Source organism: Scomber japonicus, chromosome 1, assembly GCF_027409825.1.
Source record: "Scomber japonicus isolate fScoJap1 chromosome 1, fScoJap1.pri, whole genome shotgun sequence".
Taxonomy (NCBI): Eukaryota; Metazoa; Chordata; class Actinopteri; order Scombriformes; family Scombridae; genus Scomber; species Scomber japonicus.
In genome coordinates this window covers 14,971,116-14,993,891 of record NC_070578.1, presented here as the reverse complement: position 1 = coordinate 14,993,891, position 22,776 = coordinate 14,971,116, and the positions used below count along the sequence as shown (strand labels likewise).

Here is a 22,776-nt window from a genome sequence, read left to right as displayed (position 1 = left end):
AAGAAGAGCCGATGAGCACCACTACACGGCTCTGCTCTGACGGTCTGTATGTGCCTTTCTCCGAAAACTCGCGAACGGAAACGAAAAAACCCGAAGCGATGCCCGGAAGCTCTGTCGCTACTGGTCGCTGCTGTCAGTCAGCCCGTTGTTGAAGCGATGTGTTCCAGTGGAGCTGGAGCTTAGCCTAAATGAAACATCAAAAGGCATTGAAAAGGAGTTCCCAGCATAAGAAATAAGCAGCATTAAGGTTTGTAATTTAACTGTCACTCGAGAGGAGTTGTTTTTTGCGTTCACCACACGTATACAGGGTTAGCATGGTAGCGGTTAGCTTCCGCTATTGGCTAGTTAGCAAAGCGAAGGCAGTCCGGTAGGTAGCATGAGAGGTGTCCAGCTAGCACGCTGGCTGTCTGTGTGTGTTGTTAGGTTAGGGTTCAGTCACGACCTTTTTGGTTATTATCTTAGCAGGGAGGAAAACACAGGTTCGTACCTTTAGCTGTACTGGTGCTCAGCGAGGCTTTACTAGATGGTGAGATACACATATGGAGGCTGATAAATGAGAAGATGGTGATTCATAGGTTGGTCGATGTAAAGAGGAGCTGTAATCTCAGTCACACCTCTACAACTAATCTGTGGGAGATGCTACACTTCGTGGTTTATCTAGCCATAACAAAGTATTAGCTTGCTGGGTTCAAGGTTGAACAGCCGGCAAACCAAAGTTGTCTCCTCCAACTACTGAAAATGATGAAATATCAGCTAACATTCACATCTGAATCTAACACAAACAAACACAAGCGTGCTCTTGTAGGCGTCAGAGAGGGGGGCGATAGTATTTGTCTGTTTTTATTTAACTGTTTACAATGACTACCTGCTACTAAAAGAATAATACTTTACATTATTGTCTTACGCTGTCCTGTCCTATGGTCTTTATTGCTTTTGCACTATAGTCTTCGCACAAATGTGTTGTTCGCATATTGTTCAGTTTATACGTCCTCAGGTTTGGGAAACCCATCACAAATGTATACTTGTATATGGATGGCATGACAATAAAGAGAGTCTAGGTCTGAGTATATGTCACTGATTGTGGTATGTCATTAAAGTATTACATCTTTAATTTAGTGATTTGGACAGAGACATTGGAAACATTTAGGTGGTCAAACACTTGATTGATTTACCTCCTCAGAGTCAATTCACTGGAGAAAATCTGGATCTGTACTAACAAAATAATACTTGCAGTGTCACCACACTGCTATGAATAGCTATCATGATGGGTGTGTTTCCTTTGAGTAACAGAAAGGGGAACCAAAATCCTGCACACCACACAGTCTCATTCAACCAGGCGAAAAAGCAACAAGGAACAGAACTGATAGTTAAGAGTTTATATGTTAATAAGAAGTTTTAATGTCAAGTTTTAACACATGTTTGTGTCTTTTTTCAGGTGTAAGCCTTCATGTCATGCTACATATGTATCCCATCCTGAATGCTGGTCCAGGAGGTTCACATCACAGCATGTCATTGTGAAGAGGGAATTTATTAGGTAGGTTGTCCCACATTTTTCCTCATCTTGCATGTCTTTTGTGTTACAGAGTTTTTAGAGTCAAATTTGTTACATCAGCAAACAGGCCGAAGCAGCGAAGCTCATATCATCTGTTTAACTCTTGTGTAAAAACTTGAAGAGCAGCATTCCTCAGTTTGGCTTTCGCTGATATAATGGAGGTTTCCTGGGGGGTTGTTCCAACAGACAACCATGTGTGATTTTATTTTTGGTTCGTAATGTGTCGTAACAAATCACATTAGGTTGGCTTTTGAGCTGTTTGGCAATTTGGAAATGTGACAGTGAATCGTAAAATCACTTAGTAAATCGAAACCCATTTTCGAAAACACATTTTAGGCTTCAGCTATTGTTTCATCTAGATTTCTTTGACAGAATACGCAAGCCCTTGCTCTGACTTTGTATGCGATGACTCTGCAATGGAGTCACCCTGCAAAGTGATCTGAGCAGGGTGACACAGGGGTGAAGGCTGGTTGTGTATGTCAGAAGATAGATGAGGAGAAGCAGAGGGGAACAGAGAGATATTGGTGGATCTTGTTTTGTGTCCTCCAATTGGGAAGGGCAGCTGAATGAGCAGCTGGCGTTGTTTAATGGACCTCCTTTTCATTGACCACAGGAAAAATCAATATGTCCTAAACTGGCCCGCAGTGTTTTCTGTCCTCTTAAAGACTATGCTAATAGTTTTTGTTTAACAGCAAAATGACATGGTATTCAATGCTAGTGAAGTAAACAAAACTGTTGAACACACTTGCAGACCTGTGTGACCTGTATTACTATAATTTTAGTTTTTAGTTGTCCAGTTTCTGACTGGACATTATCGGGAAATAATCAGAGGTTGTGTACTGGAACTGAAGTTGTCCAAATGCCAGAAATGCTGGTGTTTCTAGCATTTTCCAGCATTTCTCCTCAGTTTCTTTGGCTCTTGGTGTCATCAGCTTAGTGAAAATCCAACTTCAGTATAACCTGTAGCACTGCCTGAGCCTTCATGCATCATGTACTATGGCTTATTCCCTATACATCTCTATTTGATTGTGACAGATTCAGCCACTTGTTGCCAATATTTTCCAGTTGTTAGTAATCAATCATTCGTCATCATCTTCTGAGCTGACTTTTTCAAATCCTGATGCAGCTCATCTTTTCTCATCTATTTATTCACTGCTTTAAACAACAGCTTCAGTCTTTTTGGCGTGCTGTCAACTCAGACAGTCCTTTCATCCAGTGCAGCATGCTGCCATGCTGTCATATCATTAATTGAAACTATGGCTCCTGTTTATTTTGTTCACTGCATGGTTCACACAGCGTTCACTTGCTGACAAACCTTCTGCATTTTTGGCGTTGGTGTACAATAAAAAAGCTAAGAATTGGGGGTTAATGAGGCTTTATTGAGCCAACACCTACTCATTAAAATATGCCTGGATCAGCCCTGATCCCAATCAGCTTGGGACATCTGTCCTCTTGTAGTGTCCACAATGAAGATCAACCCAGCTGCTGTTATGTTTATGTTTGTTGTTATGTTTGGTGAGAAAGTCTACATCAACGGTACGTCATATACCAGAGAAGAGTGTGTAGTGTGTTTATTTTCCTTTGGTGGTAGTTGTTGTTTTAGACGCATGCTCATTACACAAAGCAACAACAGGCATGCATGAGTTGAGGTATGATGTCATTATTTCCCAAACACTCTATTTTACAAGTTCACATACACAACATCAGCACTTTGAAAAGCGTCTTAAAAATATATGTTTTAGTGACCTAAAACGCAGTTTGTGTGTGATATCCTGTAATAGTGTGGACAATGCCTAAAGGCTGTTACATACCCATTCGAGTGGGTGTTGGGTGGAGTTATGGTATGAACTAAGTCTTGTCATGTCTATGTACTCGTCAGATTGATTGTGGTGTGAGTTATCCTGGTAGCTCAAATGTAATATACTAGGAGCAAATTCAACTTGACAAAATGTTTTTGTAAAAAAGTTATCTTTGACAGTGATCCTCAATGGCTGACGAAGATCACCAAATGTTTGTCAATTAAATAGAATTTGAAGGTCCCTGTCAGTAAAGTGTGCATATCTTTTGTCTGATTTGTGATTTCTGCTTATTTGATCCAGCACTTGTAGAGTTATTTAGATGTGCGTGCTCCACACTTTGTTTAGTGTAAGCTGTCCTGTCGTAACAGTCAAGTGTAGTTTGCACACAGTCTTGAGAAAAGCACTCAATCAGACTATGTAAGTGAAAATGCTTGTGTGGGTGGACAATCTGTTTCAGCCCTCACTGAAACTCAGGGTTGGTTTCCAAAATGTGAACTTTATAAACCAGCCAGCAGTCCCAACATATCAGATAGTCTATCTCTGAAACAGCATCATTTTACACAAGTCATTGATCCTCTTTCCCTTAAAAACTGATCATATCGACAGGTCCTGTTGGTCTTGTTATTAAGACGGTTTGATTTTGGCTAGGGACCTTTGTTATCATACCTCCCAACTCTCTCCTCATGTTAACTGCTTTTGCTAGACTACCTGCCTAATAAAGGCAAAAAATGCCAATAAGCTGATGTAAGTATAAAATAAACTGTTAATACTTTTGCAGGATTAGGTGTCACTTTTTTCCAGAGAGTGGCTCTGTCATATCTGAATAAAGCTTTAGGAGATACTCATTGCACCCAAACAAATTCTCATCAGCCCCGGAAGGGGATGAAAGTCAGCACACTCTGTCAAACTGACTGTACAATTATACTTGACATGACATTGAGACAGGGCCCTGAGTTAGTTTGAAACAATGACCGAACAATGACCTTGAATGTGAAATACTGCCAACAAATAATGTTAAAACCTGTAGAGTGATCACCACTGATATACAGACTCACATCTAGGCAGAGATGTTAACCTACAGTATTATTCAGCATTTCTTTTTGGTTTTGTATTAGCTTATAGAAACTGACTCAATGTGTTATTGTAGGGATTTTTCTCATTTCTCATTTGAATTTAAAGCCTTGTACCTCTAAGTGCTCAGACAGTATAGCCTCAGAAAAGCTGTTTTTATGTCAGTAAAAATTCCTAAAATTAATATATTGTAATGTAATGATTGATCCACAGTGTGCTCTTAAGCTGTTTGCGCAGACTTACTGCAAAACCAGCCTGTTATTAGCTTGTTTGTCTTTGTGTAGTATTATAACAGTTGTGACAGCACAGGTCCTACGCCTATTTTCTGACAGTCTGGAAGACATCTCTGCTGGTTTTGCAAACGATTCCAATGACGCCCACTGACAGGCAAAGTTTTTGGATGCAAGCAGAAACAAACAGCAGTGTGGCGTTTGAGCGGCAGCCTGGCTGGTCAGCTAGAGACTGACAGCTTTGCGTTGTACCAATAATCTTATTCTTAGTGGAAATGTCTAATTTGATTTAAACACAGAGCAAAAGGAAGCAATCATTTGATTCAGAGCATTACATCTGATTCTACTGAAAAACAACATATCAACAAATACAGTAAGTGCGTAACTACTTAGTAGTTTACTAGCTTAGTAGTTTAGTTAGGATTAAACTACATATGGCTGATAAGCTGTAAAAACATGTTAAACAGGATGCTCCAATAAGAGGTTGTTCTCTCTGCACTAGCTCAAGCTTTCATTTCAGAAATGGAGAACATGTTTCTTCTCTGGCTTTGCCCGACTCAGAATTTAGTCAGTCTAATGGGATTTGGCTGTTTTTAATATGAAGATTTGACTGTTCATTCCTTTTTTTTTCCAAATAGGCTATCTGGCTATCAGAAAATACATTGAATGAATTTCAGTGATTATTTCGATCAAATGAGAACACACTTTTGGGCATTTAAACTTCAATAATATCAATAAAAGACAGCTGCATATAATGAAAAACTTGAATTGCAGACATATAATGTCAGGCTAGCTTGAAATAATGAGACAGGCAGCATGTAAGTCCGTTTAAATCAAGCTCTTCTAGGCTTTTTTTCTCAAAAGATGACAGGAGAGCGGGAGAGGAATTGTTCTGCTGTGTTTTTTTCATCTTGAATAGATTCACACCTACTATGCTGATATCATCAGTAGCCACCAGAATGTTATTGTCATTAATAAAAGATGTTAAAATCATTTCATTGAAACACACAAATCTGAATTCTTTTCTCAGTGATTTTGATCTGACACGGTATTCATCTGGATCTGTTCTAAGTGCTTAAAGAGCAAATATACAATTTCACACTAAATCCATGGTTTATCTAATGAATAAGCATGATTTATTGTATTAAAGTGGTACCTGACTAAAGTGGGTCAATAAAAGAAGAATAATGTTTTGTGTAAGAATTTAAAACTTTGCATTTTAGTTATATATTTAGGTCCATAAGTTCATGTAATAAATATAGATTTTTTTTAGATTGGACTTCCTCTAATCTAACACTAATTGCTCTCTGAGTTTTCTTTTTGCACCAAAGAAGCCTGAAGTGTGTTTTTGCAGTGAATCCTGTGAGCTGAATGTATCTGGGTCTACAGATTATTATTAGCCTGTATTCCTCATGCACATTTACCTCAGCTGCAGGATCAGTTTTCTAAAGGGAGCAGAACGGCCATTGATTTATCTTGAAGCTGCCGACACAGTCTCTCGGGTTGGTCCTGAATGTTCTCTCGTGACCTTGACACGAATTTAGAAGAAGAAGAAACCTTCAGTGACTCACGTCTCGTGTTGTAACAACAACTGAGCTCAAAGAGTTTGAGTTGAGTCACTCGCTCACAGGCGAACTATAAGGATGATGATAGCTGGTCCGTTGATCATCTGACCACCACTTTGGTGGATACGAGATGCCTGAACAGCCAATCCCATTCACGAGTCATGAAGTGTCAGATACAAGTGTAGATAACTTCTCTTATTCATCAGTACAGCTCATGAACTTCAAATCTGTTTAGGCATTATAATCCGCACACACATATGCTTTTTAAATGCCATTTTTAAAGCACGTAGCTGTCTTATGATCAAACTGTTGATACTGGAAGAAGAACAAACCCCAATCCACACACACACACACACACACACACACACACACACACACACACACACACACACACACACACACACACACACACGCAGAGCTGAATGATTTTGAATTCAAATAGAAAACTTGAGAAATACTAATAATACATTAAAAAAACTAACTGCTGTGATTGAACATTGAAAGTATTTCAACAATTTTCTTTTCAATATGCAAACTTCAAAAAGTGTGATGATAATAATAAAAGCAGTTTGTAAACCCCCCAAATTTCCCCTGATCAACACTTTAATGCTCTGTGAATGGAAACACAGCTCATAACAGTTTATTTAGTCATTTAAATATATTAATGTCATGTTGAGAGTAGCTTGATTTGTATTTGAACCTTTTTTTATTGGGGGAAGAGAGAAATAATATTAACACATTTAATGTTGCTTTTAACCCCCCTCCTCCAGGGCAGGATGCAGTCTTCAAACCACCGACTGCGAGACATGGAGCAGCACCACCCACTGCTGTCGGCAGGTGCAGATGTCGAGACGGGGAGCCTGGCAGCCGGAGTGATGGTTGGGGGTCCCCACGCGGGCCACACAGCGGGAAACCGTACACTGTGGTTCATTCAGGACAGCTGTGGTATGGTGTGTGCAACCATGACCTGGTTTCTGGTGCTGTACGCTGAATTCGTTGTAAACTTCGTCATGCTGCTGCCCGCCAAGAACTTCTGGTACTCGCTGCTGAACGGGGCCACCTTCAACTCCCTGGCTGTGCTTGCATTGGCCTCACATCTGCGCACCATGTTGACTGACCCGGTAAGGATGTATAGGAGAGAAAGAGAACTTCGAGAGAGCTTACGAGGAGGAAAGCAAGGTTTAAAAGAGAAGAAGATAGTGTGAAAACAGTTTTTGTGTTTAGATATTAAGTATCATGGCTACAGTTTAGAATAACAATAATGTGATGCATTTAAAAAACAACAACATTTGTTTAAGGAGGTGTCTGACTTTGACTTCAAATTCATCGAAGCAGTGCTCAGGATCAGGACAGGGTTGTGCAGGAATTGTAGCAAGAGATTCTGATAGCACTTGCTCGATCAAGAACAGCTGCCAAACTCCTACCAGACGCTGTCACTCACTGATACTTGGACAGTGAGCTGAGGGGCAGTGTGTGAGGAGATGCTGGTTGGTAAAGCAGTATACCACATCCTATTAAATTGTAGACGTCTTCTGACACAACAATGTAATTTGCTAACATAAGAGCAGTAAAGCCACACAGGAGCAAACACTGGGATTTGTTGTTTTCATTTCAACCTCTGAAAACTGTGAATTCTCTCAGAGCTTTTAAGAAACAATATGTACTGTTTTGTTACCCAACAAAAGGGATTTAAAGGTCTTATTAAACAGCTGAAATCCTGTAAAATAAATATTTTTTTTCCCAGAAAGTCCAATTATTTTGATACAGATTGCTTCATTAACAGCTGTTTTTAATTCTCCTGTATAATATAACATGAAGTCTTGTGATATTTACAAATAGTAAATAAATTCAGTGCCTTTTCCTCTGAGAGTGTATGATGGCACAGGCAAAAGGAGATGCCAAGGGTGTTATTCTTCAGTTTGTTTTGATACATTGTGACTTGTCTTGTTGAATTCAACCAATTCGTGCTTGGGGGGGTTTGTGGGTCAAATACTGTCGGTGCTGCTGCTGCATCGTCGACTCATGTTTACTCAGAGGAGCTAGATGTTTGATGACAGCTCTGCTGGTGCTTTCCAGACCAACAGCCTAGCCTTTACACAAAAGGTTGTGCAGTAGTGTCTCAAACTCTGGGTTCATTGAAGCTTTAAAAGTCTTAGGTTTATTTGTACATTTGACCTTAACTGGCAGTTACACCTGGTTGTGATTCACACAGGTAATTGCTCTGTTGTAGTTTCTCAGACCAAAGAGATTCCTCTAGTTGGTATCATACCCTGCATTGTGTCAGGTTGAAAATAAACTGTTTCCTGCATATTCAGTCAAAATAAAACATCCATCCAGGTACATCTTTTTCATAAACCTAGAAATATAAAATGAACAGTTAAATTGCTGCATACACAGACACACAACTTGATTTCTCAAAGCTTGAGGCATATTGCATGTATTTGGACCTTTTGTAACTGTAAGGTTTTGTCTTCTGTCTGTCCCCTCCTAAGGGCGCAGTCCCCAAGGGCAACGCAACCAAGGAGTACATGGAGAGCCTGCAGCTGAAGCCAGGAGAGGTCATCTACAAGTGCCCAAAGTGCTGTAGCATCAAGCCTGAAAGGGCTCACCACTGCAGGTCGGTCTAGTTGTCGTAAACAAGTTTAGACAAAACAATTTATGCAAATGTTCTTTTACCCCAACTTATAGTGTTCAAAATAGGTTTTAGAAAACTACTTTATACACCCATTTTGTTTTGCAGCAGTAAAGTTGATGATATTAACAGAGTCAACAATAACATCTTTTCTCTCTGCTGCCTGCAGTATTTGTAAAAGATGCATCCGGAAGATGGATCATCACTGTCCCTGGGTCAATAACTGCGTGGGAGAAAAGAATCAGAGATTCTTTGTACTTTTCACTGTAAGTACACTGATGTACTCATATATAGTTATAGTCAGCTTTTTTTATTTAACAATGGTGTTTTAGGGATGCACATTTTACACATAGTTTCTTTGATAAGTTAATGCCAATTATGATAAATATATTATCAATAAATGTTATATTTTCATTACACACAATAAAGATCCAAGTGGCTAAAACATATCCTCTACCCTGATGTCCAAGAACAAGTGCATCATTACAGAGACTTTCAAATGGCTCTTTTCAAAGTGGCTTTATCCTTAGTTGTATTTAAGGAACAATTAATTAAAGAAATAGTCAAATCCCTTGCAGAAAATTGTCCCACCTACTTGCATTTCAGGGTGAAATAACCAGCTCAGCAGTGATGCTGTGCACAGCATCACACACATAGGCCTACATGAGATGTGCTCTCATAACCATTTGTGACTCTCTTTACTGCATCAGCACTTTTTTATGGCTTCATATGCTGACAGGAACGTGGGATGACAGAAACATAAAACTGCCATGTCTGGCTGAGCAGTACAAGGTCACTTATGTGATGAGACCCTTGGTTTGCTCTCCATAGACGTAGTAAAATAATAGATTTTAAAGTTTGACAACGGAGCAAAAATTAAGGAGGTTACATGAACACATGGAGTGATATGACTCTTTTTTCCCTTTCCTCTGTCACTTTTTCTCAATATCTCTTTGCCTTGTTTTTGTTCATCCCTCCACAGATGTACATATCCTTGATATCTGCTCATGCCCTGGGCCTCAGTGGGATGCACTTCTTTACCTGTATCAAAGTCCAGTGGAACGGTAAGGCCTCTCTCTCTGATAGGATTGACTATAATGTGTTTGAGACAAAAAGTCAAACACAGAATGTCAACGTGATGAAGTTTTATGTGTCAATGATATTTATACTTAAGATGTAAACAGCTTAGAGACATAAAGAGAGACAGAGTGGAAAAAGGACAGAGATAGTTACTCTGTTGTAAGAACAGCTACTCTGGATAGGTCGTTGAAGCTGCCATCGATTTTTTTTCCTGTTCCCTTGTGGGTTTCTCTGTAGTACTGAACCAGGAAAGATATAAGATGAATATTTCATTCTTATACCATTAGCCTCTGTTGCCCTCGACTGGAATATAGTTTGAAATTGTTTCCTATGATCTAAGCCACTGATTCCCAACCTGGGGGGGCCCGACCCCTCCAGGGGGGCGCCAAAGATCCACGGGGAGTCGCGAAGCCCTCTTGATTTTAAGGGGTGTAATAAATATAGATGAGTCAGCATTTAATTCATTAGTGTGAGAAAAACAACTAAATTTAAGGGCTACATTAAACATTTTTTCAAAGTAAAAAATCACTATAGAAAAGTTAAAAAAATATAGGCTATATCGCGAGGATAAGGGCGTGTATAAATCCCTCCTGCAGTATACACAGAGGTAACCTAGCAACAGAAACAGAGAGCTAATGGAAAAATGGCGAAGCGTCAGGGAGACGAGAATGCTGAATATCTCAAAAAGAAAAATTAGAGCCTCAGATATTAATGAACATGTGTCAAAAAAAATGTCCCTCAAGAAAAAGGTTGGGAATCACTGATCTAAGCTATACTGTGAGAGACCCATTATGCAGCACTTTACCCATTTTTAAAATTTTTATTTTGGTCTTTTAAATCCTTTAAAACAAGCTGTATAAGCTTTTGAAATCTAACATTTCTTTTATTACATGCAAAATAAAAACTCAACCTTTCTTCATCTCTGCTGGCGACCAGAGTGCAGTGAATTCTCTCCAGGGGTATCTGTGCTGATGCTGATCTTCCTCTGTCTCGAAGCCATCCTCTTCCTCACTTTCACTGCTGTAATGTTTGGTACGCAAATCCACTCCATCTGCAACGACGAGACGGTTGGTACCCACTACACTTTGCTGTGTGTGTGCGTGCGCGTGTGTGTTTGTGCGTGTGTGCGTGTGTGGTTACTGTAAGATGTGTGAGTCTAGGGAGAAAGGTGACAACGAAACTTACGTCGAGATAAATGTTTGTTTTCTCGGATGAGGAAAGAAAGTGTTAAAATGATGATGCTTTTTCCTGTCTTACTATATTTGAGTGTCTTAGCATGCTAGTAAGCCAAATTAATCAGATTACTTGATAAGGAAACTTTTACTAACGGACAGGTTTGAATGTCTTGCAGGAGATTGAACGTCTTAAAAATGAGAAGCCCACATGGGAGCGTCGCATGAGATGGGATGGAATGAAAGCTGTGTTTGGGGGTCCGCCCTCTCTGCTGTGGTGCAATCCATTCACAGGCCTGCGTCTGCGGCGTCTGATGCTGTTGACCCACAGTCGCCGCGGCGGGTCTGAGTTTTCTGTCTGAGAGAAGGGCAGACTAATGCAGCTCACCAACACTAGGTCATCTCTAAAGCAAAATCTCTTACATGCCCTACTTGGACGGGGCCAGGATGGATATCTGCTCCCTGGAGTTGTCCTTCACGTGTGGGTGACAGTGAGACAGGCTGCTCCAGTGGGACTCCAGTGCATCGCAACCACCACTGAAAGTTTGTATTCTCACTCTCACATGCTGATGTAGACCCAACACCTTCGGGTCTGCACAAGTATGGTAAACAGCTGGGATATGGTTTAAACATGAGCAGCTTTCCGATTTGTTTGTGTGTTTTTAAGTAACGCATGCAGTATGTAACTCAAGTGAGTCTTTTATTCCTTGTGAGGCCGTCCAAGGTGCTGTTCAAACTCAACTCATGCACCTTCAGTACACAACTTCAGCAATTTATTTTCTTTGCTGTGCAGATGAGATTCAAGTTTAGTGTTTGATTTGGGTTTTTTGGGAGAAGGACCAGCAGCAAATCTTTGATCACCACGGGACCCAGACAAGTGGATCTAAATGACCGTTGCACTGAATCCAGACAAGGGAATCACAGTCAAGGACATGCACTACTTATAAGGCACTCGAGAAAGCCTGTATATGAAGCACAGTGGACATCAGAAATGGATCTGTGCTGCCTTGATTTGCATGTATAACAGCCCAATCAGTCAGTATCTCAGCCAGGAAATGAGGCTTTCACTATCTTTTAAATGAACGAACAGGTGACTGTGAACACAAGCCTCATGCTTATTCAGCAGGACTGATTGGCTTCTCCTATCTCTTCAACTCGTGTCATGTTTTTCCTTCCGTGGGCTAAAATCTTTTTTTCTTTTGTTTACTCTGACCAGTAGAAATGCATTTTCCCTTTTTATTAAATAACTGCTGAAATGTGTGTGTTAACTTTCATCACAGTGACCAGTCCTCAACAGGTTATCATAATGACTCACTGGAGATGACTACTGTTAATATGAATCTTTATTTTGACAAAAACATATTTGTATTGGTGGTACATAAATGTCCATTTCACCACTCCAACATGCTGCTCCACAGCTCATTCTCCACAAACCTGCAGTGATCCTCAGACCACTGATATGCCTCCCTGAGTTTCCATAATGAAGTGATTGGTTGAGCGAGACTTCATGTCATTAAGTTTGGATTGCTACACTGATACATCAGCAGTTCTTTGTGTGGAAAAAAACTGGAGGCTGCGTCTGTGTGTAGCTGGAATCCATATGCATATACAGCTGGATACGACTCCATAGCATTTAAACCTGAAAAGCGAAACCTTACAAACTCCCTGAGACCGAGCCACGTTTCAGACACGGTGGCTTTGCCTGCTCTTTGCCCATCGTGTGGTGTGATGTTTTTGAAAAGGAGAACTTAAAACACTAGCACAACCTCCTTTGGCAAGCTCTGAGTCCGTTCTGATCTACAGGGCCAAGTTCCATTGTGCAGTCAGCCTGTAGAATTGAAAAGGAGCTGCTTTTGCTAGAAGAGGCTGTGGGACAAGACTCATTATACAAGCTGAACAAAGTCTTGTGGAGCACAGCAGATGCTTGTGGAGGCCTTTCCCACTTCACTCCAGAAATGTCAGGCCCGTAACAGCGAGCAAGACAGTAGCAAAAACGTTTCCAGTGTTACTAGAACACGTATTCATGCCTTTTTTTAAATCGTTGAGTCAAGTGAATTTATCAGCTTGCAAGATTTTATCATTATTGCCATATTTATGAAAGTGTTTTCTCAATTCATGACAACTAGTCTCCAATTTTTACTCTGCGTAATTATGGGCGTTTTGCACTGGATGAATGTGGCTTTTTGAATCTAGAGTTCAGGATTCAAAGTCAGGTTCTGACTCATCAGCTGGTATTGTCAAATCTAGATTCTCAAAGTCTCATTTTTTTCGTGTGTCAGACAATATACTGCTATTTGTTCTCATCTGTGGTTGTCAGGAGAAGTAAGTCCTTCTCCACTGTTTACACTAAGTGATATATGATGCTAAGGCTAAACTTCAAGAACAAGCTGTTATTAGAATGTAAAATGTATCTATGTTGGGACTGAGGGACACAGCACTGAAAGCTAACTGATATCAGGGGAATTTATTAATGCTGGCCTCTCGTTTCTCCTTTTATTCTGCTGGACTGCATCAACTCAGCAACTGTTTTCTTATTAAATGCTGGAAAATCACTTTCATCTACATATCTTATATGTAACAATGACATATATTGTCTATTTTCATTTTTGTTCATTCAGCAAGTCCCCTATCCTAACATGCTCAGTGTACTTTTTATTTAATGTGGTGCAAAATGAAAATGAATAAAGCCAATACACATGGCATGTCTATAAATACTTTATAAATGAAAGACTAAAGAATATATCAGATGTCTGAGAATACAACAGGAACATTCATGCTGTTTAAATTTTGCAGATGCAAAAAATATCTTGCTAATTAAGCAACAGCTGTCATTAAAACTAGCTGTGGGGTGTTAACAGCAAAAATGCATTCCTAGCCAATGAGAGGCCTAGTGTCCAATAAACACACAATGTTAATAGAATAGAAATACATATCCGAGGCAGGACTAATGCACTCCTAAACTTTGATTTCTATCTTTAGAAAGTAGCCCAATGTAAGATCTAATTATTGATTGACACATTTTACTTTGTTGACTGGGTAGAAAGATTTGATGTTGACTGGTATCACTTGGTTGATGTAACACAAGTAACCCACAGTAGGAGTAGTCCTGTTTTCATGACCAAATTTAGATGCTGTAATGATAATGTCTGAAACTGGGATTCTGTTACAGGATGGGTAGTTTCACTGTCATGTCCAGTAATAGAATCAGTGAATAATGATTTTAAAGGATTACACTGGTATTTTGAGCCTTCCTCCACCTTCTGCTTTATTACTTCGAAAGAAGACAAAATGCGCCATCGCCATGGGGAGTGGATTCTGTGACGATGTGCAAAATTGTGTAAACCAATACAACACTATTCTGTCAGCGATAAAAGGGGATTTGCACAGGAAATCGAGGATAAAGAACAATTTATGATGTAAAGTGATGATTTATAACAGGATGAATGTCTGAACACAAAATTACCATCGACATTGTCATGAACATTGATAAATGTTTTGTTTCCTACTCTCCTGAGAGAATGTTTATCAAGAACAAAAGTCCTCCAGCTTTATAAACAAAGTATAAAAGTTACTATTAACATAGTATAAATGGAATGTTTTATTTGATTTTTTTAAATTAATGTGTCATAATCTAATGTCATATCTTTATTGTCATTCTTTTACATAATAAACTTGATTAAATTAAAACAACTGTTCTCTATTTCTGGGTTTTGTACATTGTGGATGTCAGAATGTCAGGACAGATGTTAGGGACAGCTGATTAAATTACATTCAAATTTAAATTTGCTTTATTGGAATTAATGTCACAACGATAATATTTCCAAAGCATGACGAGTCAATGAAACAAATGACATTAAGACTACATTAAGATTGTTGTCAACTCTCTAAAGATGCAGTAGAGCTGTAATGGCCTGTGGACAGTAGTGTTGCTGCAACAAGGAGCAAAAGAGAGACCCAGTAAAAAAAACAAGGGGAAGATTTTGCATCTGGTATGTAACCCTCTGAGCAAATTAATGATAAAATTAAATTATTTTAAGCGTGTAATTATGGTTATTTGGAATTTCCTGCAAATGCTTCTGAAGTTAAACAACAGACATGCACAGGTCATGCTAAGGAGTAGGACATGCTAAAAAAACAAGTATAATTAGGTAAATGCAGCCTAATTTTGGAAATAGGAAACAACCATGTGAATATAAAACTGAAAACATAAAATGCGTGTATGAGTGATGAATTAGCTATGGTGAGTAAAATGTTATCACATAATGAAGACATTCTAAGAAAAGAGTCGACAGTGTGTTGTCGACTCACTCCACTCCACTAGATGGGAGTATTGTGCTTTCTGCTGGGGTGCGATCCGCTAATAACCTTATAAAAAATACCCTGACTTCGGTCTTGAAGGCAGCATTTACCGTCTTCGTCATGGCCAATAAATTGTATTTATGAGGAAGATCGATGGGAATCCTACAATGCAATCCTTACTTTGGTCCTCAGTCACAGTTATTGGTGTATAATATACGCTTTTTGACAGGTTACTCGCCATATAGGCGGGACGAAGCTGTGCCTGATAGGCTGAACTCAGGGTAGAAACGTAGAAACCATGTTTGTAGTTCCCGCCTTCACTGGGAGTAACATTAGCTCTCTCCTGTTTCCTCCACACAGCCTGAATATGGCGGCAACAGAATCTGTAAACAGCCTCCTGAGGTCTGATGTCGAGTCAATAGTCAACCGCTGGCTTGTTGACTATTATCTGTTTCTGGCGACAGAGTTGTTTAAAAACGAGGAATACACGGACTTCTGTGAAATTAGAGATGTACTCCAGAGTAAGTAAGAAATTGTCTCCTAGAGCTCGCTTTTTGCCCGCTAAGCTAACTTTGATTAACTTAATCTCAGTCTAGTCTTAATCACCTCCAATACGTGTGTGAATATTAAACCACCAAATAGCACATTATCTCACTACAGTGATGTGCTGCAATAGTCAGAGTTAAGTTAGTTATTTAACATGTTGGTATGCAGTACTTGTTTTTAATTTATGTGATCTTGGCGTCATAAAATGTCTCAGTAGTTAGTTAACCTGCTGCCTGCCTGACAAAAAGAGAAGATAAACTGTAAACTGGCTTTTTCTAAACATGTAGACGTGTAAACATTGTGTTAATGGACAAACATTATGACTATTTTAAATATAAATATCCGGCAAAGTTATTCAGTATCTCCATATAATAAGTTTGCGTTATCTCATAAGTACATTTTCTCCTGTGAATAAATAAATAAGTAAAGTAAAGTGTGCAGCCAGTATGGGTTTAAATGATGTACTTGATCATTAAAGGCGTGTTTTGAGTGGAAATGACCAATTCATTCATTGTTTCAGCTATTTTGGCTCGACCTTTGGAGTCCACAGACTGCATGCGGTTAAAGATTCAAATATTGCAGTTACTTTCCCGGATAAATGATGGCGATAGACTTGGTGAGGTCAAGATTAATGCATCTATTCTTTGTACATCGCAGTAACTTTTGTTGGAGATTCAATTTATCTACATCCATGTTTACAATTGATTAAGATAAGCTCCATGTCAAGTGTCATATTTACTTTTCCACCAGTAAATAAAAACCTTACACGCTTCATTACACCAAGCATTGCTCTGCCTGTCATTGTTACAGACCTGACGTTTGACTCTGATGAGTCTGTATCTCCGTTGGAGTCAGCCTTAATGTTGCTGGAGAATATAAGCGAGGAATATAATGTTCCGCAGCAGGATTTCGAGAATGTAACTACTTCATTGAAAGAGATGGTACGTGTTCTTCAATCTTATTTAATTGAACTGTTTGTTGTTATTTTTAATATTCATTTTCTGCACTGCTTTAATCATGACAGCTTTACACAAAGACATGTTCCTTGTGAAAGCTAAAGTTTAAAGTATGATGTCAACCATGAATACAGCAGCTATACTATACCACAGTGCCTAATAAAAATAAAAAAAACCTAGAAGGCTTGTTCCATGATATTTGCTTTCTTAACTTTTAATCAGATTAGATTTTACAAATTGTTGTTTTTCTCTGTCTTTTAGATTGTTGGGTTTTTTATTAAAGACAACAGATTTGACAGAGCAAAAGAGGTGCTCAACAAACACTTTCCCAAACCAATGGTTGGCAAGGTGAGTTCAGTAACTAAATAATTGGCTGTTATCAGCATCTTTCTTTTGTGGTTGCTGCATTCAGATTAAATCATTTAAATAATTTTTTATTTGAACAGTGATGCATCTTACTCTTATAACAGAAATGCTCAAAGGTCTGTGTGCACAGTATGTGTTTATGTAAAAGTCACTCAGTACCAGGGAAGTAATGTTCCACTAATCAAACCCTTAATTTGAAATAATGTTAGGTCATCCTAACCTATATCATAAAGGCGTTAAAGGGTATTCAGGTTGTTTGTAGGGGTTTGTAAAAATATTTAGATTTTGTTAAATGTTTACTTGCAGGGCTATGAACTTTTGAGTTAATGTTACAGACCCCTGTACAGTATAATGTGTCCCCTCTAAATGTGCTTTATTAAATCAAATAATTTCAACTGTGACTTGTATGTGTAAACATTGTAAAATTGATTATTGTTCAGTCCTGTTATTACATTTAGCAGTTTTGACTTTTATTGAGTGTATGCCTTTGTGTTTACCATGACTACCATCTGTCTCCTCTGTAGAAAGCAATATTCATGGGTCTCATCAGCCAGCAAAGTAATACACATGAAGTCATTGAACAGATCAACTTTCAACAGTTCAAGGAGGAGGTGTATGCCTTCTGTCAAAGACTTTGTCCGTTCACTGTTCCTTTTCTCCAAAAGGTATGAATGCTCAGTGGTAAGCATAATATTAATGCTCACTGTAATAAAAAATACACTTTTTCAGCTTTTGTTCTGTTGACTGAAATATTTTGTGACAGAATATTAAAAGTTTGGGATTTAATTGCACTTTGAAGTTGATGTGTCAAGAGTGCCAAGTTTGTAAATACAACAAAATGTTTTTAAAAGCGTATTCAATTGTTAACCAATCATGAATCTTCCTAAGACTTTGAAAATGTTCCCATAAGAGTTTTATAAGAAAATAGCAGTGATTTTGTTTGCATTTTTGTAACTTTTTGTAAACCTTGTACAAACTACGTCATGTACTATCACAGTTACTGTACAATTACGATACATAGAGAAATGCGAATATTTAGTGTGAATAAATCGCACCTGGGTTAAAAAATTGAAGATTGCCTATCTGTCTTCACGGTGCAGATCGTTTTTTCCCACAGCTGGTTCGATTTCTGTTCGATTTGGTCTGTAAATGTTTTAATAAAACAGCCTCTGACAACATTTGTTCATCCAATCAACCGATCGAATGTTTATGTTTAAGTACAAGTCTTTATATCAATTCTTGTCTTTTTGGTTTGTTTATGTGTACTAGGCTGCACGACAACTTATTGATAAAAGACAGATGGAGGGAGACAACGAAGCTGTTGGACCCGATGAGCAAGACGAACCTGGCCCGTCCTCTACTCCACAAATAAACACAAACAAGTCAGTAACATAGTACACACTCTCTCCCTCTCAGTTCAGACCATTTCAAACCAGTTTAATTATCATTACTGTTGAAATACAAACTTCCCAACACATTTCATTATGGTTTCTGTGTAGTCATGTGACACAACACATGCAATGCTCCTGCTTAACTGTCCTGTTCTGTTTCTTTTTCTTGTTTCTAACTGATCTTCCAGTAAACACACAATTATCCAGAGGTCCAGGCTGGAGGCAACCTACAAGGCTTTGGTTGCAGGTTCAGACAAGAGATCCTTCACTCAGCTGGAGGAGGAGGTTGAAAGCGAGGAGCAGGTCAGAACAGAAAAGGAGGTTTCCCTTCGCCTATCACCTCCTCACCGGAAGTCCGTTATCTTGGAGAGAGACTCAGGCAGTCCCATGGAGGGATCACCAGCAGACCAACCACGGCAAACAGATACTGTTCCTCCAACACAGGCAAGGTCGCTTTCAAAGGCACCGCTCTCAAAGGCACCTATAACAATGAGAAACAGGCGGCTTTACACTGTGGCACAACTGGTGATAGAGCCGGACAGTCAGGGGAGCTCGCAGTGTACATCAGCTTCTCAGGAACTGGAGGATGAAGTCACAACAGAAGAACCAGAACAGACACTGGATATATCACATAAAAGAGACCTGCAGAGCTCAGAAACGGACAGTGAGGTTTCCATAGTCACCAAGAAACGCTTCAGAAAAGCCACCAACACTTGCAACAGGTAAATATGTTTTTTCACACACTTTTTTGGCTGTGATCACAGACTACCTACATAGATTTAGAAATGCTCTGATCAATCAAATGACAATCAGAATAGCCCTTTATCAGAAAGAATCTTCATACTATAGACCACTTTCCTCACAGGTGTAAAAAAAGAAATATATATTTTATATATATATATATATATATATACATACATACATACATACATACATACATACATACATACATACATACATACATACATACATACATACATACATACATATAAAATCCATCTCCATGAACAGTGCTTGTTTTGTCACGCAGAGCCTCATCTAGTTTGGAGGAGTTGTCAGCAGACAGTGAGGAGGAAACCCGTCGCTCTGTGACGGGTGGGAATGTACGTGTACGTGTACAGAAACACCACAACCAAACCAACAGTTCAAAGGGCAGGTAAATGCAAAAAAAAAGTGTTCTTTGTAGCTGAGATAATTCTCAGTAACAATTGCCTGTGTGTGATTGCTTTACTGAGGATTAATTACCTCACATATTATATCATAATGACGAGTCATGCTAGTGACACCGCAGGCCGGTAAGGATGGAGTCAGTCTCATAAAAACTGGCCTCTGATGGGTCTTTTTTATTTTGCCTCTTAAACCACAGAAACCTTTTAGAAACCCAGGAAGGTTTTCTGTTAGTTTTCTCTGTGCAACAAAGTATGCACTACATCTATACTAACAGATGTAGTGCCTAATTGTTAACACCAGGGTTTCCCATTCATTTATTTATTACTCTCTCCCTCCTCTGAACTTTTACCCTGCAGTCACGTCACACCATCTGCACTTGAAAGGCGCGGTCACACTTTCCGTTCCACTTAAGTAAACATTATGGCTTTGTAAAGCGTTGATCATAGACTCTAAAAGCAAGGGACATCATGATGCATTCAGGTGCACTTGGTGAACTTGGAAATCTAGATTAAAAAGGTCACGAAGTTTAAAATGAGAAAGTTTCCATTATTTGTTTTTTACTGTAGCAATTTAATAATTAGATGTTAACAATTTGATCACATGTAAGTTCTATTTAAATAAATAAATAAATAAACTCCACCAGAGCCACCACCATAAATACATAATCTGATTATCTGGATTTTTAAGATCAAAGGAAGGAAGGTTTAACATTATTATTATTATTATTAGTATCAGTATTATAATAATAAACTTTATTGCAGACACAGGTTCACATAACACAACATACAGTAAAAAAAAAGTATAAAAAGAGATTCAATAAGAATACAAAAACATGCATATTATAAGATATACAAGCTATTGCACCAATGGCGTCTTAGCCTAGACGTGAATCTATAACAGCTTTTCAGAGGGCTGACTAGGGCTTCCATTATGTTGTTCTCTGACTTGTCCAGGCCACGCATAAAACTAAACATCAGCTGTCTTAAGAGTGCCTCACAGGTTGGCACTCTAGTGGACACAAACAACTGACAAACAAGTGGCACTACGCCACACAGAGTAGCAGCCTCATTGCATCATTGTATGTTACCTTGAGCCTCTGCATACTCTTTTTCTTATAGTTAGACCACAATTGGGCAGTATAAAATGGAGTGATATAGGTTCTGAACAGGGAACACTTCAGAGTCAGAGCACATAGAAAACTTCCTTATGAGCATGTTAGCTTGAGAATAAATTTTACAGCGCTGTCAATTGATGCCTTTGTATTGTTTTTATAGAAAGTTGTAGGGAAATATTGTCCTTTTGACTTTGTTTCTTATTTGGTCCATGTGACTTTCCAGACCTGGTTACTGAATTTGACATACGAAAAACACATTTCAGCCAGAACAGATTTCTTCTCTTCTGTACAATGCTTGACTTGCCTTAGCTCTACTCATGCAGAACCACTGAGTCAAAACAATCGTCATCAGTGAGGAAGACAAAAAGCACTATTTCAAGACTCCACTGAGCCTGGTATAAAACTGGCCAGTGATCCTTCCAGCAAGCAAGTCTAAATACTGCAACATCCATTTGATGGCAGTAAATTAGTTTATGATACAAGAATTGATGACATCTGACAAACATTCTTTGTTTTTGCAGGGACAAAGGTAATACAGGTGAAGTTTCCATCACCGATTATTCATTGGACGGCTCACCCAATCTGTTCCCTCGAAGGAGCTCCACTCCTCAAAAGGACCCTGTTGAAGAGCCAGGCCCCTCAGGTTCAAAATGGTTAGTAAAGAGTACACCGGCTGCTTTAGCTGACTAAGGTCTTAAGAAATTATTGATTTACTTTATCTATCATTTCAATTAGTGCACTTTTTCTAAGGCTTAAGGTTGATAAATGTATTTAAGCTTCCCTCATCTGCTTTAGATGGTGATTTTTATGACTTAAGAAAAAAGAATAGCACAGAAAAAGATTCAGCGTGTGGTGTTTGAATTCATTTTAAAAGGTTTCATATTGGCTCCACTCAGTAACACAATCCAGCACAGTTAAACAACTCTAAAGTTACTATTTTGTTTATTGCACAGCTGTTTATCAATTATGAATCAGGGTGCCAAGCATTAACATAAATTCTGCTCTTGATGACAGGAAACAGCTGTTCAACAACGCAAAGGAGAGTAAGGATACCTGGAATGATGAAGATGTGCTCTTCACAAAGAGAAGCGGTAATATTCTTCAGATATCTCCTCCTAATTAAGCCTGAGTTCATCTTGTTGTGTCAGTGTTGTTAATGCAGTGATTTATTTTTTCTTTAAAGAATCACCCAACAAGAGCACCATTTCAAACTCAGGCCAGAGGAGGGTGAGCATTCACTTCACTTATCTACCTTTTTTTTTTTTTAAACAAAAAAAAGGCCTATTACTGCCATTTAGACGCCTAGTACACCATATTTACAGAGTAAACTGAGGGAATATCAAACCTCAGCAACAACTACTAGAAAAGACATTGATGTGAAAAGGCTGAAATGGATTTGGTCATCTATATTAAATGAAAGTACCACACAAGTAGACTAAGTTCAGTCACTTGCAGTAACATACATTAATGATTGAAAACAACTCTGTTTTGTATGTGTCACAGCAACAAAAAGCTGAGTAACACCATGTTCTTGTTGTGTTGCAGAAGTGGACTGACAGTGAGTCACAGAAGCTGATTAAAGGAGTTAAAAAATTTGGAGAGGGAGCCTGGGGCAAAATAAGGGATTACTACTCCTTAGACGGTCGGACAAATGTTAACCTTAAGGACAGATGGAGAACCATGAAAAAGTCCAAATTGGTCTGAGGAATCAATTTTAAGTTCATAACTTTGTGAAATGTTTGACTGAATGTTACCAATCTTCAATAAATGTTCGGTTGTTTTTTTTTCAAGTTGGTTGCCCCCCACCCCCCCCCCTTTTTTTTTTTTCAACAA

At 38.8% G+C, this 22,776-nt stretch overlaps 2 protein-coding genes across 2 annotated transcripts; both read left to right on the top strand.

Annotated features, from left to right (window-relative positions):
* Positions 1 to 123: 123 nt before the first annotated feature.
* Positions 124 to 11,905, top strand: zdhhc7 (zinc finger DHHC-type palmitoyltransferase 7). Its single transcript, XM_053319392.1, has 8 exons — positions 124 to 247; positions 1,436 to 1,534; positions 6,988 to 7,338; positions 8,710 to 8,834; positions 9,019 to 9,115; positions 9,832 to 9,913; positions 10,866 to 10,996; positions 11,281 to 11,905. The coding sequence occupies exons 3-8, from the start codon at positions 6,994 to 6,996 to the stop codon at positions 11,461 to 11,463; spliced, it is 963 nt and encodes a 320-aa protein (XP_053175367.1). The 5' UTR covers positions 124 to 247; positions 1,436 to 1,534; positions 6,988 to 6,993; the 3' UTR covers positions 11,464 to 11,905.
* A 3,862-nt stretch (positions 11,906 to 15,767) lies between these two features.
* terfa (telomeric repeat binding factor a) lies at positions 15,768 to 22,725 on the top strand. Its single transcript, XM_053319324.1, has 12 exons — positions 15,768 to 15,921; positions 16,467 to 16,562; positions 16,757 to 16,887; positions 17,164 to 17,250; positions 17,793 to 17,933; positions 18,538 to 18,650; positions 18,848 to 19,381; positions 19,690 to 19,815; positions 21,465 to 21,596; positions 21,958 to 22,034; positions 22,127 to 22,170; positions 22,489 to 22,725. Exons 1-12 carry the CDS (start codon positions 15,768 to 15,770, stop codon positions 22,645 to 22,647), a joined length of 1,794 nt encoding a protein of 597 aa, XP_053175299.1. The 3' UTR covers positions 22,648 to 22,725.
* The last annotated feature ends 51 nt before the right edge of the window (positions 22,726 to 22,776 follow it).

Coding starts and splice junctions, on each gene's coding strand:
- zdhhc7 (XM_053319392.1), top strand. CDS start 6,994: ATGCAGTCTTCAAACCACCGACTGCGAGACATGGAGCAGCACCACCCA. Junction 8,835..9,018: donor GAAAGGGCTCACCACTGCAG/GTCGGTCTAGTT, acceptor TGCTGCCTGCAG/TATTTGTAAAAGATGCATCC. Junction 10,997..11,280: donor CCATCTGCAACGACGAGACG/GTTGGTACCCAC, acceptor AATGTCTTGCAG/GAGATTGAACGTCTTAAAAA.
- terfa (XM_053319324.1), top strand. CDS start 15,768: ATGGCGGCAACAGAATCTGTAAACAGCCTCCTGAGGTCTGATGTCGAG. Junction 18,651..18,847: donor CCACAAATAAACACAAACAA/GTCAGTAACATA, acceptor CTGATCTTCCAG/TAAACACACAATTATCCAGA. Junction 22,171..22,488: donor CAAACTCAGGCCAGAGGAGG/GTGAGCATTCAC, acceptor GTTGTGTTGCAG/AAGTGGACTGACAGTGAGTC.